The sequence below is a fragment of the Austrofundulus limnaeus genome, unplaced genomic scaffold, assembly GCF_001266775.1.
Source record: "Austrofundulus limnaeus strain Quisiro unplaced genomic scaffold, Austrofundulus_limnaeus-1.0 Scaffold805, whole genome shotgun sequence".
In the NCBI taxonomy this organism is placed as follows: domain Eukaryota; kingdom Metazoa; phylum Chordata; class Actinopteri; order Cyprinodontiformes; family Rivulidae; genus Austrofundulus; species Austrofundulus limnaeus.
The window spans coordinates 15,787-28,618 of NW_013953207.1; the positions used below are offsets into that span (position 1 = coordinate 15,787).

The window sequence follows — 12,832 nt, forward strand, 5'->3', positions numbered from 1 at the left end:
CACTATATGTAATTATAATAATTATATCAATATAAATAGCAAATTCTGAGGCAGTCTTCAAGAATAAATAGTTGACATTTATTTACACAGCTAGCAGCATTTTTAATAAATACTGAAGACATTTTTCATCATTCTCACCTCCCTGAGCAGAGCCAGTGAATAACTATAGATGGTTGTTTGGTTTGTGAAGACAGACGCCTGCGAGGKGGGAGGAGGAGGAGGAGGAGAAGAGGAGCAGGATGAGTTGAGGATGGGAGGAGATACTGAAGAGGAGTATGTTGGAAGCTGCGGAGAGGAAGCTGCAAGAACAGGAGGGGAGGATGAGGTGGAAGAGGCGGAGGAGGAGGAAGAGGCRGAGGAGGAGAGGACGGGCGGGTGAGGAGAAAAGGTGGGGGGGTTCCTCTCCTGCTTTTGGTGAGAAGCCCCATTCAGCAGCGCCCCTCCTGGTTGCTCCAGCCTGTCCTCAGAGTTCTTGGAGGCCAGGGTGAGTAAAACCTTCTCCATATTGTCCCTCAGTGCCCTGCGCTCGGAAAACCAGCAGTCCACCTCAGTCCGGGACAGCCTGGTCTCCTGCGCCAGATGGTCTGCAACAAAATAAGAGTTCAGAGGATCAGATGAACTGTGTTTCACCAATATGAAAGAGTTTCTATTTGGAAAACACAGGTTTCAGTCTCACTAYAGGAGACCTAAAAGAGAGGCTGCTTAGAAACATGTCTGCTACACTCGTCACATAGTTCCCCCCACAAGTGATAAAGTATGCAGTCGCTCCAGAAAAAAATAAAATTGATTGAAATACTGGATTTTTTAAGTACTATACTCATTAAAAAAATGCTGAAAACAACATACTGATAATTTAGACCAATTGGAAGAGCTGAAAATAAATACCAATAAACTACTGCTCAAAACTGCTATAAACATCACCTCAGTCGTTTGGTCTGTTGAACTGTACCTCTCAAGTCTTTTGGTACTTACTCCTATAATAATAATAATAATAATAATAATAATAATAATAATAATAATAATAATAATAATAATAATAATAATAATAATAATAATAATAATAATAATAATAATACCAACAATCTCAGATGACAAAATGTTTGTGTTTTTATGTATAAATAGCAAAGCAGCTTAAAAGAAAAGAGGGAGGAAGAGGACTAGTAAGCGCGGATCATTATACAGGATGAAACAACTAAGATCCTGGAGTAATGATGAACTGATGAGTGAATGTCTCAAACAGCAGCAGAAACCCACTGTGGAAGAGGTGGAACAACAGGAGTTATTGTGGAAAGATTGAGAAAGTGGCTCACATCAACAAATCCTACCAGTGGTTATTGCCCATAACACCAATAACTATATCAGATATCGGTATCTGCTGAAATTTCCATGTAGGTGCATCCCTAATCCCAAAGTATCTCAGCTCTTCCGTTCTTCACCACCCTTCCTTGTGTCTCGCAATTTGACTCTGGGACCTCCAGCCCATACCCGGCACAGATAATCCTGTATATTATTCCAGCAATGTGGTTGCCTGGATCTTACACCCTGCTGTTCTGTGTTCAACTGTCACAGGCATCTTTGCACAACCTGCATTTTGGGTCCTGTCTGGTATTTTAGACCCCAGCCTCTATTCTCTATTGCTGTTGTGCTAAGAGCTTGTTCTTGTGCTTCCATGATTAGTGCCTTTGTGCTGCCCTTCTGTCCAGCCTTCTCTAGCCAATATTTACCGATATTACACAAACACACAAATTAGATTATACATATATACACAAAAACACTTGGGTCTTTTTCGATACCGTAAATGAATGACCAGACCTCTGACATGGCTCTACTTCAGTTATTCCAATATGCAGTGTTAATATCACTATCATGAACAAACAGTTGCCGCTCAAGCAACCATCTCCCCTCCCAAAACACAAACACAAAGATAAAAAAGTGGGAAATCAATATCAGTTGTTAATATCGACCYAGTTTTACGTATCGGACCGATATCGATATTCTAAAAAAAAAAAAGACCAATATCGGCCGATACAATATTAATGCCGATATATCGTGCATCCCTATTTGGGATTTCCAGATTCAGACCAACAAACAGATGATGGCTAACCAACTGGACACTGTAGTGGTCAACAAGTTACAGAAGAAGGTAGCGGTGTTAGATGTAGCAATCCCAAGGGACTGCAMCATCAGGAGCATGAGAGGCTGAAAACATAACAAGAACAGAAAGAGGAAGTAGACAAGCTAGCCAGTGGTTATTGTTGCTGTGACCCTCAAACTGGAAGAGTGGCCCCCAACAGATCTCAGAAATAAGCTCARAGATTTCTGTTCAGAACAGTGCAACCCTCCAGTTTTGCTCTTCTGACAGCCTTAAGGACGCTCTGATATTTTTTTGTTATCAAATGTTTTTATTTTGTTGTGCAATTTCAGAAATAGAAAAAATACAAAATAACAACAGTATAATGAATAGGACATATGAACAAAAACTAAAGGCACAAATCGATACCTCCCCCACCCTCATGGCGACCCCCTTCATGGCGGGCCCCCCTCCCCCAGATCATGAGATAAAAAAAATTATGATAAAGTTGCATTTGAGATGATACAAATATGATGTACAGTCAAGAGACTAGTAGCTTSCAGGGAACTGTCTGCACTGGTTCATCCAGAGAATAAGCTCCATCCCATGCTCTCAGTTTCTCTGGCTGTATGCATCCTAGCTACTGATCTCTCCATCATAACAATAAGAAAGAGTTAGCCCATTGTTGCCATGGCAGAATATGTGGTGGCTGCCATCTCAGTGCCAACATCTTCTTAGCTGCAGCGAGAYGAGCCCACAGTATGGGTTTTTGATGAGAGGAGAGTCCTGAGTGGAATCATCACTGAGCAGGAGTAAAGATGRTGATAATGGGATATTGACCTGGAGCATATCACTCAAAGTGGGTGGATGAGAGGATTAGAAAGTTAGATTTAAAAGTTCACATTTTTGGTTTTGTTTAAGCTAAAATACTCCTATTTTTTTATTTTTTATTTTTGCTAAAAGAGCAGAAGAGAAATGTGTCTCTCTCTCATTGGTCAGTTCATCTAAACATGGTCCCTGTGTCAGGACCAAGTCATAAAACAGTCAATAAAGCCTAGCTTGTAGCTTTGCTCCTCGCTCTCTGTTCATTACTCTGACTTGCAGTCTTGAGTCTCAACAGAGTCCTGTTGGGTCTGGAGTTTGGTTTTGACAACAGTGCTGTCCCACTGAACTGAACAGAACCAAAGCAAACAGAAAGAGACTCTCCTGATGGACACTTGAGGCGCAGGCCACATCTGCAGATTCTTCAGCTCAACTTTATTGGATTTATCTTTTAAACTGACTGAAATCTGTTATATCAAACAAATATTTTAATATTTTTTCTTCATTTGAGATATACTCCAGATGAACTGTGTTCCTTTTGAAAGCTTTTTCTTGCCAAGATGGTGCAACCACACAGCTTGACTTGTCTTCAAGTTGATCAGTGAGAACATGCTTCATGTTCTCCATCTGAGGAAATCACCTCCAACAAATTGGCTGATCTGAACTCTTGAGAAACTGATGACAGATCAACGTGAGTTCTGAGGTTCCAAGATCTGACCACTGTTCCTGCAAGTGGCGATGCCCTCCTGGGGCTGAGACAAGGTCTTTCATGCATCCACGGGAGTCCAGCCTGTGAATATTCATGAATAGACTTTGAGTCCTTCTGAAAACATTTCTAAACCTTAAGTGACAGGATGTCACACTTAAGGCCCACACATACCCCTACATCCCAGATGCATGAAGGAGCAGTATCATAGCTCTTGTGCAATGAGTACACCTTTTACTTTTGTTGCCAGAGGTTTACACATTGATGACCGTGTTGAGTTATTTTGAGGGGACAGCTAATTGTTATACTAGCTGTACACTGACTTCTTTACATCGTATCAAAGCGTCTTATCTTCAGTGCTGGCCCATTACAACATATAAAATATTTACTAAAATGTGAGGGGTGTTCTCACTTCTGTGAAAATACTGTACATTTACAGTTTATTATGATCTCCCCACGTGAGGCGGAGTCAACATTTTCACGTCATTTGATTGGCTGATCGGAGAGCATACGATTCAGAACCGGGAAAATGGATTTCGGTAGCATCTTACAAGCTAAATGCTGAGCGGACATTCTCAGCGTTACAAAATATTAAAACTTGTGACAAAAATATGACAGAACAGACTGGACTTTCAATGTTAGCTTCATGGAGGTGATAGAAAAGGACTTGTTAAAACGGAAACGCCATGAGGACCTGTATGACAGAAACATGAGGACCTGTATGACAGAAACATGAGGACCTGTATAACAGAAACATGAGGACCTGTATGACAGAAACATGAGGGTCTGTATGACAGAAACATGAGGACCTGTACGACAGAAACATGAGGGTCTGTACGACAGAAACATGAGGGTCTGTACGACAGAAACATGAGGGTCTGTATGACAGAAACATGAGGGTCTGTATGACAGAAACATGAGGGTCTGTACGACAGAAACATGAGGGTCTGTACGACAGAGGAACTGAACTCTTCCTGAAAAAAAAGGAGGATTGAGTTTGTAAACAGATAATGTTACGGTGAGTAAAATACATTTTATTTATTTGTTTTATGTAGTTGTCAGTTTATTATGTCTGCATTGATGCTGCTGTGGTGAGGAGACACCTGTCTGTGGTGCAGCAGAGACACCTGTCTGTGGTGCAGCAGCATATTATTCTGCATTTCTGTGTGTTATTGGTGTTTTTTGTAGCCGTGGCTTCATGTCAAGTTGTACTGATTGTCTGTAAATTAGACAGACTTTTTTTCCATTTTGCATGGATACAGACGTACAGGGCAATCTTATAGACGTTTTTAAAAATGTTGCCTCAAATCTATGAAGTCTCACAGCTGGCAGCCTGTCTTCGTCCTGCCCTCTCTGCTCTCTCTGTGTAGGTGTAAAATGCACGGCCCGCCACTGGTTTTTAGTAAATACTATTTTTAACGATTTTCCTTCCAAAGTAAGGAGATAAAGCTGACATGCTTTTAACAGGATTTAGTGTTTTACCAAGGTCTGCATTAGCTGGAGAGCTGCTTCTCTGGAAACTCTCCTCCAGCGCATTCAGCTGCTCCGACGTCTTCCCCTTCACCCTCTCCAGAAGAGGAAACTGGCTCGGCACTGCCTTCCTAACAGGACTGTCTTTAATTGGCGGCGTTGCCTCAGCTTTCACCAGTACAGGCGGAGCAGGAGCACCTCCAAGAGACACATGAAAACAAGCACTTCATTTCTAATATCCAAGTTAAGCTTCTAAAACCAGAAAGTAGATTTTTTTCAACTCTTTCCATCACATACTTTTGAGATTGAGGAGCCTTTGTTCACTGAACCACTTCTTTATTTCCCCTCTGGATAGTCCAGTGGTCTCTATCAACCTATAGATCTGTCAAATGGCACAGCAAAAACAAAACAAAAAAACAATGGGGGCACACTTGTGATAAACTAAACAAGATCTAAGCAATGGCAAAACTATTGTTTTACTTTGCATCACGACGATAAAAAAAAAAGATTTCAGTCCATTCTCTTACCTCATCTTCCTCGGGGAAAGGAGACTGTGTGTAGCTGGACCTCAGAACTGACAGCTGCTCAGCGGTTTTATTAGGGTCGACTGTGAAATTGACGGTTTTGGGTGAAGCCAGTTTGGATGTGGCTGTCGGTGTGGAGATGGTCTGAATGATGGAGGGTCGTTTACTCTCTGTGGAGATCACAGGTGTGGCCAAGGGCCGCTTGAGTGACTGTACCACCTGTGGGAATCATGGAGATTAATCTCCTTGGATCAAGTTGTTTGTCAAGAGAAATCAAGAAAATGAAGAACTTCAGAAGCTGTTGTAGTTTCCTGTTCATAAACCTAGACTTCTGAGCAGGTTTTCTACCTGGTTAGCCACTGAGAGAGCAAGCGGAGCACACGTGACTGTTGAGCCATTGGCCACAGGGGTCAGCACGAGGCTGGTCTGTCCCAGAATCTGACAGGGGAGGGACTGGAGAACAGAGGCTGCCGGCTGCAGGGGCTTTGAGCAAGTGGCGTGGACAAACTGGCTGCTGGATGAGTGGGAGTTGAGCTGTGGAGCCACCACAGTCAAGGTCTGAGGTACGGAGGAGATGGTACCATTGAACATCTTCTTCCTGGCTTCTTCCACCTGTCAGAGTAAGAATGGATACAAGCCAAATATTCAAAGTCCAAGAAATTAAGTTCATTAATTATCTATCTATCTATCTATCTATCTATCTATCTATCTATCTATCTATCTATCTATCTATCTATCTATCTATATCTATATATATGTATTCCTTCTTAAAGGAGCTGCCAGTCAGACCAGCCCTCTGGTGGYGAAACAGATCATTTCCTGAATACCAATCCACAGAGAAAACCCCACCCCCTCATTTGCATATCAGAACATGAAATAATAAAACAGCATGAAATACAAAGGTAGTTAAAAATAAATGCAGTTTAAAGTTTCTTTAATACGTTTTTTCTTTAAATAAATGTCTTAAGTCTTAATAATCGTGAGAAAACCTACATCCACATCAATATTCATAAAGTTGAATGCAGACCWATTCTCCTCTTATTCTGATATCTGAACATTAAACATGCAGAAACAAAATCAGACAACAGTGCCTTGATTTAGCATCACTTAAGACGAAACAGGATTTTAAACATGATAAATGATTTGAATACCTCTTCAGGTGACCAGCTGATGCCCTGTTTCAGCCTCTGTGTGGTAAACCAAACTTTGATTTGCTCCTCGGGGTGTTTGGAGGCTGCAGTGAGCCATGACAGCTCTGCCTGTGTCGGGTAGGGAAACTTGTTGAAGGAAGAGATGAGCGTCAGGTTGTCATCCAGGGACGGGTTGTATTTGGTTGTGTTGAGGGGCACTGCAATCTTCGGCACCTGAAACAAAACAAGTCCCGGTGACAACAATTTCCATTTTCAGTGACTGTTACAGATTATTAGCACATTCAGTTAAATTTATCTGATACGGACAGTGCACGTTAATTCATGGCAGTGTAAATATGCAGAAATTAGAACAATAGCTAAATTTCATCTTTTGTCCGAGACAAGTAAAAAACAAACAAACAAACAAACAAAAAGCAATACAATTCACAGTGCACATGGTTCTATTGAAAGAACAACAAACAAAAAAAACACAAGAAATAACAAACAAACAAACAAACAAACAAAAATGATCTAAAAACAAGATAAAAGACCCTCAAAAATTAGCAGTGGGAGTCAATTAGGGGTGTCCCGATCAGATACTCGGTATCGGTGGCAGATATGGCCATTTTTTGAAAATCGTGTAGAATCGGATTTAGTCATGTGATCGGGCCGATCCAGTTTTTGCGACAGTTTTCAGCATCATCATGCTTCACAACTGCAGTTAAGAAGTCGACACACACAAGTATGCAACCATGCCCACAGTGTGGGAACACTTTTCAGTGGAAAACTGATTCTGAAACTGCATCTTGCAAACCTGCAAACTGGATGTTTCTTGTGGTGGGAACAGCAGGGCTCACTTTAATACTACCAACCTTGCCACTTGGAAAGAAATAAAGAAATGAAGCTATCGGATCGGTATCAGAAAGACTAATCATTAAAAAAAATCAGATTGTATCGGGAGCCAAAACATCTGGATCAGGACATCCCTAGAGACAATATGAATGGGTACATAACTGGTGTGCTTTCAACCAATGCTTAGGTTTCTCTGTCTCTGATATCTGCTGGTATTATTCTATTTTACAAATCAAGACAGTGTAAAATAAGAGTTCACACAATAACTGTTTTAATTTGATGAAAGATAGAGTTGCATTAATTATCTCTTCAGCAAGACTCAAACTTCAAGCTCATTGGATCATTGAAACGTTTAGCTTGTTAGCAAATCGTTGGCTTTTACAAAATATCTAAACACTACTTTTAAGCTCTTAATATCAGCATGTAAATGAGTTCTTCCTACCTGGGTGTAGTTCATAGGCTGCTGTAAAGAAGGCATGATGTGAGAAAGGCTATCTGCTGCAAGGAGAGCCGACTCTGGGATGATGACCGTCCCGTTCACGTTTAGCGCTGTGATTGGTTTCTTGGTCAGATCAGGGGTCAGTTTACCCAAATGAGTTTCTGTCCATTTGGTATTTGTTGACACTGTTTTTGTCTTTTGGTGTTTGACCGTGGTGGGTTTGTTAAGCAGGTGAGGACCTAGTCCGCCTCCTTTACCAGTGAGGACCCCTGACATGTTGTAAATGACTGCATTGTTGCCGCAGCCCTCTATTGTCTGCTCCAAGATTGTCTGATTGTTCATTTTGATACGTTTGAATTTGAAGTTGCTCTCCCCAGGGTGACATCTCTCATTGTGCTCCGTTAAAGAGTCAAACTTTTTCGTGTTGAAGCTACAGACGGCGCACAAATACAGCGGGTTGAGTATGACATTCGGATGATTAGCGTCTACGTGTTCTTTGAAATGGTTGAGATTCTGTGTGGAAAAGGGACAGTATTTGCACTCATAGCCTCCCTGTTGTCTGTGCCGAGGCTTGAAAGGGTCTGGTGGCTCAGTTTCTGGTTTGTCTGGACCTGTGGGAGGGTTTGAGGCCTTGCTGGTTTGATCTGAGTCCGTGGATGGCTCTGCTAGAGTAGATGAATCTGCATTGATCGGTGTCTCCTGAACATGGCTCTCTGTTTTCTGGCAGAAGAAAAAGGCAGAAGTAAAAGTTTTTTTTTTAATCTGTTGTTGTAGACATATGTATACTGGACCAACTTGGTGTGTAAACATCTAATGGTCCTGTAAGGAAGAAAAGTTAATTTACACTAGATAAATTAGAAAAACTAATATGACAATTTCAATATTTCAAAAAAATAACAGAATTCCTTCCCACAAATAAGTAAACGTTGACTTTCTGAACTAAAATTACCTCCACATTATACGATTCTCCCTCCTCATCATCTAGATCTACTGGAGTCACCTCAGGACGGATCATACAGGGAGTGGAAGCCTTGCGTCGACTGGACATGATGGAGGAAGTTCGGGGTTTCCCTATTGTGGACAGCTGCCCTCACAAAGTACTTGTACTCAGCCCGTGGTTTGGCTACTGTGGTTCCAACTATGGCTTTAGGTTAAAGGATGCAGTATGAGGTGCTGGTGTACAGCCAGAAGGAATAACTGCAGATACAGGAACAAGCCTATACTTGGAAAGCATCGAAAACTTTCTGGAGTTGGACTCGGCAGCTGAGAAGTGTATGAACCTGTGATGAGTGACTAAAGTAAAAAAGGGAATGAGTGTAGTGTGGCGTGGGCTGGACTTGCTGACAGCATCAGCTCCAGCACTGGCTCAACTTCTGGAACTTCATGACAGGATGCTGCCTGGATGGGAGACAAAAATAGGATAAGGACTAATTACAAACATTTCTACATAGCTAACATTCATGCTAGCAACTGTACAAAACTTAAGTAAAAGTTTTTACTTCAGTTTAAAGGAGACCTAATATGGGGGTCCTAGAACAAGTTAGGATCTGTGGGCTCTGCAAAACATGTTCATTTGATTTAATTCACAAAATTAATCTCAGATAATGAAATTTCTCCTTTTCAGTTCTGCCTGTTCTTCAGCTCGCTTCAGAACCTGCTGCTTTACATTAAGTTGCTATGGAAACCCCCCTCCCAACCTTTTGTTTATATTAACTCCGCCCCCCACCAGAAGTTTCCTTTCAGTTGAAAGTAGTATTTTTCCAAAGTAATTCATGGTGAAATTATTTACACAAACTACAGCTTTCTTTGTTAATATTGCTAGAACATTGCCATCAAAAATAAAAATAAAAATAAATAAAATGAAGCCACATCTCTGTCCTCCATGACTGTTCTAAAACAGCAGAACCGTCTTGTGAAGAAGTGGGCGGAGTCTCTGCTTGGGTTACCAGGAAATGAGCTGGGCTCAGGTTGGGGTGGGCTGGAGTGCGACTTGTGACGTCAAAAACAGCGGTGTTTGAAAACAGCTCATTTCAAGACACAGAAAAATACATTTACTTATAGTAAAAATACCCCTGAGTGCATTTGTTTTGGTGCTTGAACTGCTTTTAGAAGCAGTACAGACCCAAATGTAAGTTTAAAAAACCCTGAAAAAAGTGAATTTGTGGTCTCCTTTAAAAATAATTTGCAAAAAATAAATAAAAAATGCCCTTACTGCTTGTATGCTATTTTGTATCACAGAAAGTACCAGTTAAAAGTGGTTAAAATGTTTTAAACAGATAAACAGAGACATGCGGAGCAGCAACAACCTAAGAGACAGAGCTCTGGTTAGTGAGCAAAGGTGGCTCTGAGTGGAAAAACATGCCTGACAAATAAACAGCACAGCAGACAGCCAGCATGTGCTCTGACCACCATAGGACTGCTTATGGCTAAATATTTGTGGAAAGAAAAATCTCACATTTTGTACAAAATATTACTAGGCAACAGACTTTAGGAAGGCAACTGTAGTGTACAAACATGCATCAAAAGCACTTGTAATGACTTGCACCAATTCCCTGCGACCCTAACAGAAACAACCGAATAAAGAAAATGAATGAATAAAGAAATAGACAGAGGTTTTATGTTGGCCAACTGGTAAAAAAACGAAACAAACAAAAAAAAAAAAAAACAGAAACTTTTAAGAGTCCATATCAATGGTCTGTAACACTACAAGAGTCAAATATTCAGTTGGAGCTCCCCTGAATTTATAATGTTTGAAACTGTGTGGCAAGTTGCCACTCTTTGAAAATCAAGACCTATTTTGTCAATGTGGCTTGCAAAATAGCAACCCATTTAATTGCATTTGCCAGTTAGTTGCAAACCATTTATATTCTATTTTAAACAATGTTATGGCTATACCAGTTGCTCAGTAGATGACCAGAATGGACCAATGTTCAGCCTGCCTTAAAAATCCTTAACAATCTGACTGTACTGCTTTAGGCAAGGGCTGCCTGAAGCTACCTAGTGGTGACGAGGAAAACACTTGGTAATTCAACTGAAACATTTAAGACAAATTAAATGATTAAATGTTGACAAATGATCACAGTCAACATTAATTACAACAACTATTTGCAGCAGCCCTAGCAAGATTAACAGACAATGTTGAGTAAAGTGTGATGACAGACGACATTCCGGTCTGTAAAACGAGGTAACTGTTGTGTTAAGCTGTTTTTTTCTGCAGATTCATCAGTTAGGGCTTTATGGTGTAGCTGGTCTGCAAATGCAAGCAGCTGATGGGTCTGCTGCAGTCAGTAACACAAAGTTGTCCTGAGAGATCTCAGCTCCTGATGCAGCTGCTTCTGCTGCAATGTGTGAACAGAATGACCAACTAGAAATGAAACAGCTTCACTGAGGTTTGCAGAAAACGACCTTTTGAGAAGAAAAGAGTTTTTGCACAAAGCTGAATCAGAGTAAGCAGGGGAAACTTTTCTTGCATGTTGTTACAGACTAACGAGCTGACAGAAGCTTATCAGACTTCAAAGATCTATTGATATTCCAGATGCCCCGCTTTACAGTCACATTCACATCAGGAACAACCCAATGAGTTGGTGCAGCAGTGCTGCTCGTCTATAAGGACATAATGAGATTTCAATTTACACCAAGCTCCAAGTTTAAATGAGTCTCCTGTACGTCACCACTTCATTACATGGCTCTTATCTGTAAACAGAAACAATCGAATGCTTCCCAAACAATTAACYAGAGTTGAATGATGATGCCTGCTGGTGTTTTGGCAGCAGAAGATTCACTTTACGATCAAATCAAAGTGTCTCACACTTGACCTGGACCTCTCCAAACAGCTCTACACAAATCAAACCTCACTGCAGCCTTTAAGGCTCAAACGCTGTCATCCRCTAGTCGACTCATTGTCCCGAGATWTCTCAACTCCTCGAACATCCCACTGAGGCATCATCAGAACACAGCCTCATTACCATGGCGTCGCTATAGCAACAGTAGACGGAGCTGTAGCGACTCACCAGCTACATCCGTGTCAGCAGTGGATGCACACAGGAGTTACACGGCTGCACCCAGGACTGGGTTTGGCATTTTGTCAAAGGCAGGATTTAAAAAACATAAAAAATATTTTGTTAAATTACAGTCAGGTTGGCCGTTCTGATAGTGTGGGGAATCTAGAGGGAGGGGCTTGCATCACTTTCAGCATTCCCAAAAGTTTGGTGTTGTTAATACCAAGTCAACATGGGGTCATGTTTTATGACTTGCTGGACTCCAGCTGCAACACAGAAAAATAAAAATCAGTCTGAACACTCTTCTGAAGCGATGACAGGTGGGGCCGAACAGAAAAAGAAAAAGCACCAAGCTGTAGCTGAGTCTGCAGTGAATCCACACAGACAGCGCCGACGGAGGAGGAGCAYGATTTTTATGTAACACCTGCACTCACAGCGACTTCTCTGTGCATCAAAACGTTACACAGAGAATATCATCAGACACTGGCTTACATAACAACTAAGTTGTTACTGAATCACTTATATTAAAAAAATCAAGAAAAAAAGTGTGTGTGTGTGTGCTGGTATTCCCTTCTGTGTGGGGAMAATTACTTATAGGGCCCTAAGCCTAGTCTTCAAGGGGACTTAGTTTAGGGCCAGCTTAAATACCGTTGGTGGGTTAAAGTTTTGGTTTAGGACTAAGATGTGAATTGAGGTGAGGTTAGGGTCAGGCATGTACCTGTGAGGTTAGGTTTAGGGTAAGGGGTAAGTGTAATGATGCGTTCACACCAAACGCGATTTCAGCATCAGGAGCATCAGGTTTACATACAAAGTCTATGGT

General features: G+C 41.2%; 1 protein-coding gene across 2 annotated transcripts in view; it reads right to left on the reverse strand.

Annotated features, from left to right (window-relative positions):
- Positions 1–12,832, reverse strand: part of zhx2a (zinc fingers and homeoboxes 2a) — a 41,297-nt gene that overhangs the window by 13,444 nt on the left and 15,021 nt on the right. For both annotated transcript variants that reach the window (XM_014028775.1, XM_014028774.1), the window contains 8 exons: positions 8,964–9,412; positions 8,018–8,734; positions 6,745–6,957; positions 5,942–6,205; positions 5,597–5,812; positions 5,367–5,451; positions 5,082–5,267; positions 139–584 (listed from right to left, as the gene is read on the reverse strand). In XM_014028775.1, the coding sequence (XP_013884229.1) occupies positions 139–584; positions 5,082–5,267; positions 5,367–5,451; positions 5,597–5,812; positions 5,942–6,205; positions 6,745–6,957; positions 8,018–8,734; positions 8,964–9,062 (2,226 nt within the window). In that variant the 5' untranslated portion in view covers positions 9,063–9,412. The remainder of the gene's footprint in view (positions 1–138; positions 585–5,081; positions 5,268–5,366; positions 5,452–5,596; positions 5,813–5,941; positions 6,206–6,744; positions 6,958–8,017; positions 8,735–8,963; positions 9,413–12,832) is intronic.